This window comes from Buteo buteo, chromosome 9 (assembly GCF_964188355.1).
Source record: "Buteo buteo chromosome 9, bButBut1.hap1.1, whole genome shotgun sequence".
NCBI classification, from domain to species: Eukaryota; Metazoa; Chordata; class Aves; order Accipitriformes; family Accipitridae; genus Buteo; species Buteo buteo.
In genome coordinates, this window is record NC_134179.1 from 2,799,254 (window position 1) to 2,806,587 (window position 7,334).

Genomic DNA, 7,334 nt, shown 5'->3' on the forward strand with positions numbered 1-7,334 from the left:
GAACCCTTCGTGACAAGCCCCATTGCCCTCGCCTAACCCCTTGTCCGTCCCACCGCCCCTGTGAAGAGAAGGGTCAGCGCCAGGGTTTTTAAAAAAAGAAAAAAAAAAAAGAAAAAGAAAAAGAAAAAAGATTTATTAATTTCGTTGTGTGGTTTGTTGTTTTTTTTTTAACACCTGCCAGGTTGCACGAGACTATGAACACGATAACAGTCACTGAATGTACAACAAACATACACAATTAAATAAGAGAAGGGGCAGAGCAAAACAGCCCGAGCAGTCCGAGAGGTGCAAGTTCAGGGTGCTTGGGTTTTGTTTTTTTCTCGTGGTTTTTTTTTTTTTTTTTTTTTTTCCCTCTAGGAAAATACCAAATCGGACCCCAAACACCTGCAAGGAACAGCATTAGGCCTCCGAGGAGGCTGCAGCAGGGCCCTGTCTTCAAGCAAAACATGGCCCCTGCAGACAACCGGGAGGACTCCAGAGTTAAACTCCTGTGGGACATGACTTCAGAGATAGATCTTTGGGTAGTTCTGGTTTAAAAATAATAATAAATCCTATACCTTCTGCACTGCAGAAACTGGAAAAAAAAAATCCATGCAAACGGTTGTCTTTCTTTTTTTGTCATCTTTCTAAAAGCAGACCCTGCCACTTGTGCAATCACTGTAGCTCCTTACTTTGGAAGGAAAATTCATGATAACTTCCATTTCCAGGGATGCTTCTTTTACAATGAGGCATTTGTTTAACTTGGGACACCATGAATCACTTAATACGGGTACCGAGGACACTGCTGCTGCTGTGGGACAGAGTAGAAACTTTGACAGGGAAGATTGAGTTCAAAGAGGCCGTTTTAAAATTGTTTTCTGGAGCACCTTGTAGTCTTCAGCTTTAAATAACTGCTACAATTGTCCTCAGTCTGTGATCCTTTCCAACAAAGGTGAATAGAGCAGAATATTGAAACCCCACATCTGCAGTATCATTAAGGGGAACAAGTTTGATGTTCATCTACAAAGACAATAGAGCTTTTAAGACTTTAAAATTGTTCCTGTAGGGCAGTATCTGCCCGGAATATCCCATTTCCAAGCCTCCCATTTTCCTACTACTGACACTATTTCTGACTCGTTATTACATCATCTAGCAGCCTGAAGAAAGCCAAGACAAAATCTCCCTTCTCTTCTCCCACACCGACACCATTGCAACACCCAACGCTGTAACTCAGAAGCCCTCAGCGACACGACTCCAAACGAATTAGTGGGAACTGCAGTCGCTTGGCCACACTGCTGAAGTCAATGGGCTCCCAAATGCACTGAATTTGAAGACACTCATCACTGCGCTTGACTAAATGGGAGCTCTGGTCCTCATTAACTTTGCCAATCTCATTAATGGCCCACTACAGCGGTACAGCAAGAGAAGCAAAATCCCAGGAACAAATTAATCCACGTTTTGGCAAGTCACTTGAAAGCTACCTCAGAACAGTTCTGAGCTAGCCAGTGTTTTCAATCTGATTTATTTTACCACGCACAGTAACTATGTCCACGCCATATTAACAGATATGTTAATTACCAAAGCAATACCTGCTATAACGCTTTGCCTGCAAGGAACCAGACTTCCTCTCGTCTAGTCTGAGTGTGAAGTTCTCTCACATCTTAAGAGCTTTAACTGCATACCGCCTGATACCACAACCTGTAAACAGCCGTAGCGCTGACTCGCACAGGTAATCCTCATCTAAATCTGTGGGAGTACTTATGCAAAAGAGTCCCACATTGACACTAAGTGCGGCCCAAGAGAAAATGAATCAAAAAAACCCGCTCTCAGTTCTTCAGACTCAACGGCCATTAAGACAAAACATCCTTCTTTGCTTTTGTTTTATAAATAAATGTATCCTATTATGCACAGACATTCTGGGAGGAGTTTTCAGGCAGTTAATGGAGGTTTAGACATACACAGTATATCCCATCAGGAGTCAATGGAGCTGTAGTCATATTCTTGCAAATACCAGAATGTGTTAAATAACCAACCAACAAGAACTGTGAAGGAGAATTATGTAAGGGGGGAAAAAAAAAAAAATACACTGCCTTAAAAGATAAACCTTCTCTTTCCCTTTCTCCTGGTCCCTAAAGATAACATGAATTCTGTACATAGACCAGATCCACCGAAGCAGGCAACCCTCACAGATGGCTTTCTGCGTCCCATAAATAGTGGTCCACTGGCATGTTTCTTGTGTGTTTCCTGAGTCCAGGGCTGGTCATGTTATGGAACTGTCCAAAGGAATTACAGTGCATTGTTAACAAGGTTATTTGGAAAAATCAGAGTAACCAACTCTCCATCCAGTCTTTGAGGAGAAAAATATGTCCCCTTTGAGGTGGCAACAGAGATAACTACCCTGCCTCTTCAGAGGTGTGCTCCTGTACCCTCATTTTCTCCTGGCACGACTATCTTTCGGTCACAGCAGAAGCTGCTAGCTATGCAGGCTATGCTGAGCCTTTTTTGTTTACAGGCAAAAAGGCCATTTTCCTTTTGCAAATACTGGAAGGGAAAAGAGATGACAGTGGCTCCCTACTACCCTTATGTGCTACTATGATTTCAATCAGTTTGTTCCACACAACCTGGGCTTAAGACTGCACTTTTCCTTCTTTCTGGAACTGGTTGATAAAATAGGGCAGGGCAGACAGCATGTAAACAGTTTGAGGGCTGGAAAAAAAAATAATTTAATGGACTGCTTCGGCACATCTTCACAGCTTCATCGTTATATCCATCCCCGCCCACGTACGCAAGGAGCCACCGCTTTGCTGCTGCTGCTCTTTTTCTCCAGGCAGTCTGCTCGCACTGAGCTGGTACATTCCCTTTCACCTTGGCTGCTGAAACAAAGACACAGGAAGCAGTTCTGCCGTATTCTGGCAATTTACATGATGTCCTCCTGTTTAACGGCTCCTATGAAAAATATACACACAACATCATCTGCCAGTTAGCCTTCTGTTAGGCAAGCTTTTTCCCATACAATTGAAATAAGAAGTTGTTTACTGGAGACACTTCCAAAAAGGAAAAATAAGGGTCAGCAGACATGCCAAAAATAAAGTCCAGAGCAAGAAGAGGTTTCACTTCTCCTCTTGTCCTTTTTGTTAAAAGCTGCATAAAATAGCATCCCAGAAGGATTCTGAGGGTACTTCTTCGTGGTCACTGGGGACCTAAACCCTCTTAAAGCATTAACAAGAGCTCCAAGATTTTAGTTGAAGATAAGTGAGCATATACTTTTAAAACATATTGAGCTCCGGGATGCCCATATATCTGGGCTTTCAGGGCAGGTTAGAAGTACAAGCAAATGACACCACGAGGCTTCTTCATTCGTGTTCTGCTGAGAAAGTTCTTGGTTTAGTGATGTGCACTTCACTGCCGCCATTCCCGTTGGTGGTTGTAGTGATTATGTACTGGGTGGTTTGCTGCTGACTGCTCGTTTGCGATTCCAAGGTATCTGTGTGGGCTGGTGGCTGGGAAACGTCGACCTGTACCTCACTGGAGAGCGAAGAGTTTTGTTTGACATTCAGATCAGACTGACCTTCAGATATCACATAGTGAGTCTGCATGGGGGAATATAAAAAATAAGTAATAATCATTGCATCTTCTGTAACTTTTCTGTTCTAATAGTCTAACTTTCCTGTTGCTGTGCTGGAAGACATTTTGGTATGAACAAGGTGTATTTCATTTAAATGTATGAGAGCAACATAACCTTTGTCCTTTGTTTTGAAGTGCACTGGACTGCTTTGCATTGGGTTAAACTTACGAATGGTTAAACTAATTACACAATTAACCCATCACTACAAATTTAAAAAGTGATTTTTAATACAGCTATTCTGAATTTTTTTTCCATTTTCCACATGTTCTAGCACAAGTTGCATTTCCAGCGTCCAATATCAACACAGCACAACAGCCTGCCTCCTTATGCTGGACTGCTTACAAGGTAAGATAGCAGTAACTCTTCTTATTTTGTAATCCTACAGGTAACAGAAAGCTATCAAAAAGTTTCCAGAAACTGTTCTGAAATTTGGTTTAATGGATACAGCTTAGTTATAAATATTTTTAAGACTAATCAATACCACTAAATCATACCTTGTCCTGCAAATGTGATTAAGTGAACACTTTAAAATTGAAGGAGTCATGCATACAAGGGCCAGGCAGCATGGGCCTTGTAAATGGCTAGATGCAGAAAACTATTTGCAGTCACCACATAAAGGAATATGATGCCATTTCAGGAAAAAAAAAAAAAAACCCAACAAAACAAACAAACAAAAAAACCCAAAAAGACCCAGATCTTTTCCATGACGCTTAAGAGATTATTTCATGCCTTCCGTAACCTTAAGTTTACAGCATTACTAGGTTTGACCCCTAGTGCTTTTCTCCTTAGTTTATGACACAACACATTGTATCATTTCTTCACTGTTTTGCCTATGGATTCTGCCCAGCATGGAACTTGCTACCACTGTTACAGAAAGCCAGTGCCCTTTTGGACTATACAGTCTGGACCTCTTTAGGCACACCATTATTCTTTACTCTCTGTGCCCAGTCATCATTTTAGCATTCCTTTAACCTTCAAACTGAAGGCTTTAAGCCTGATACGTTACTCTGCATGAAACGAAAAGGCCGTGATTTTTTTCCTTACCTGAGTAACTGCTTTCACTTGCCCTGTGTTGACAGTGGTGACCGGTGTACCTACAGCGGTCTCTGTGATCACATACTGGCCTTGAGGAATGGTCATCATCTGAATCTCAGATGCTAAAAAATGGAAATTGGGCAATCAAGACCTTCAAACTCAAAGACCACCTTAAAAGATAATGTCTTAATGTCAGCAAGATTTCAAGCCTGAAACAGTGGTTGTTGATTAGAAATGCAGGTAGCCTAAAGTCTTGTAAAACTCTACAGGCCTCAACAGAATTATGCCAGCTAACATCAGCTGCAGATTTGGCAATTCATGCATAGACAACGCATCCTGTTCTCGCCCAAGAAATCCTAGAATTACCATCCAGAGCTGCATGGACATGAGAAATCATTTCACGTCACCCTCATGTTCTGTACGATTCTTTCAAGCATCCTTCCAAATTTGAACAAGCTGCTATCCAGTGCATGGATTCTTGCTGAATGCAAGTTCCTTGGAATAAAGGAGCCCAGTCTACCTGCCCAAACCACACACCAGATCATTACGGACTTACAGCAGAAGAGCCAGTACAATCATTTTCATTTGTCTGAAACTGTTTATCTTCTTAGATCCCTATGAATATTAATCACGAAGCTTAATGAGCTCTGAAAATACTATCCCATTTGGTAGCTGGAGAAATGGAGCACGTATTAGTCCCACACGCTAGCCAGACTACTAGTGAGAGCTACTGCTGACACTTACAATAGCTCCGAAATGAGTTCCACGTGCTGGGAAGATACGTGTGCTGAACTGAAGATCCTTGCTGCTGCTGGAGGGCTTGGTTTGGTGTCGATGTAGTTGTCTGCATCTGTGAAGGGCTGAGTTCCTGCTGAGATTGCTGTGAGGAGGGACTCAAAGGCTGACCCCCAACCTAGAGGGCCAGGGAGGGGGGAAAGGTATAAGTGTTCTCAGTGTACTAAGGATTGTATACCCCTGTACTGTTACAAACATATCCTTCTTAAGGGAAAACACAGGGGCATATATTCTATAGCATATTGAGTACAAGAACTGCAAAGCTCTCCTCCAACTTGTTTCACTCTATGGTTAGTAAGCTGAGACCAGGAAACTGAAATAGAGACGTTGCTTGCCAAAGGTTATGTAGCAAGCCCGTAGCAGGGAACTGAGATTAGAGGCTAAATAATACCCAACAGCATGAAGAGCTGAACTTCAAATATTTAAGGAATGCCAGTTTCCATTTACATCTTTCAATTGGCTAAGTTTATTTAAGCTGCAAATACGACTGTTCCCAGCCATTTATCTCTACCTTGTACACAATCCTGGGGGGGAGGGGAACCCCAACCACCACCCACCCCCACCCCCTGCACCAAAAAAAAAAAACCAAAACAAAATGCCCCCAGACACCCTAGGAACATCTAGGGACTATCTGATGATCTCAGAGATGTTCATTTGAAAGCCATTTCACGTGTGGTCCTTTAAATGACATAGAAAAGACTATCTCCTGCACCAGCACATGTAATATGCCCGCTGAGCAGACTAGTAGGGAAAACATTTCCTGCAAGAAGAGAAGAGTGAAATACCTGTGATGATGACTGAGTTGCTGGCGTTGGCTCTGTGACCTGGATGTGCTGCACCTGGATAGCATGCTGCGTGTATGTCTGGGGGTCATGAAGCTGCCCAACGTCCACTGTGGAGTGCTGGGACTGGTGAGGTGAGGTAGCCTGGGGGAGGGAAGAAAATCAAAGCAGAGGTGTAGTATACTTCAAATTCTTTGCAAAAGCAGCCATGTAAACCTCTTCTGTGATACAAGGTCTGGAACAATGAGGTATGGACCTTAGTGAGGCCATGCAGCACTCCTTGTTCAAGCCTGTGTTTACCCTCTTTGCACTCCTGGGAAATAAAGAAGTACACTTAACAGATGTAATGCACCAAGATGGTTACATCTCGGTGATATCAATGGAAAGGACTTGCCTAAAGTCATGCAACCTGTCTGTGACAAGCAGCTGGACTCAAATCAAAGGGTCTGGAAACCAGGATTAGTGTCAACCACTGGACCATGCTTCTTTGTAAGCATCTGTCTATAAAACGTATGCATATACACTACTGTAGTTTGACGTAGCTCTGTATCAAGACAAGTGCTCAGTCTTACTGATGAAAGGCTTTTTTGAGCAACACCTGCTAATGATACCAACTGGAGTAATTTAATTACAAGTCCCAGACCTTAATAAAATTAAATGAGCTGCAGGAATCAGTTTTTATGCTCTTGTTTTGTCAGAACAGCCATGTCAATATTAACTGGGGCCATTTTTTAGGCCTTTATTAATCAAATTCATAACTTAATTTGTAATGAGGGGGCAGAGAGAACACCAAGTATCAGCTTCAAATACAAACATGTGGTAGTTTCAGCTTCACCTGGTGGGTAGTAGATTTGAAGGCGATGGTGATTTCTTACAGCTGCCTGAGTTATCTTCCTCAGTTCAGTTACTCTAGTTACCCCCTGGTTTTATTTTTAGGAGGCTGTTGAGCATCATAGAGAATGAATATTCTAATAGATGATATGAAGGGAAAAAGCAAGCGCTTTCTGTACTTCCAAATTTTGGCTCTGGCTCACTGAGAACAAGTACATACAAATTAGACTTCAACTGCAAAAATGGGTCACCCACTGACCCACTTTTCCAGTTGCTGGAAAACCTTC

General features: G+C 42.3%; 1 protein-coding gene across 1 annotated transcript in view; it reads right to left on the bottom strand.

The window, feature by feature from the left end:
- Positions 1–113: 113 nt before the first annotated feature.
- The window catches only part of PRDM10 (PR/SET domain 10), a 44,269-nt gene continuing 37,048 nt past the window's right edge, over positions 114–7,334 (bottom strand). The window contains exons 18-21 of the mRNA XM_075036675.1: positions 6,220–6,360; positions 5,384–5,552; positions 4,649–4,761; positions 114–3,569 (exon numbers count right to left, since the gene is read on the bottom strand). Coding sequence (XP_074892776.1) covers positions 3,333–3,569; positions 4,649–4,761; positions 5,384–5,552; positions 6,220–6,360 — 660 coding nt within the window. The 3' untranslated portion in view covers positions 114–3,332. The remainder of the gene's footprint in view (positions 3,570–4,648; positions 4,762–5,383; positions 5,553–6,219; positions 6,361–7,334) is intronic.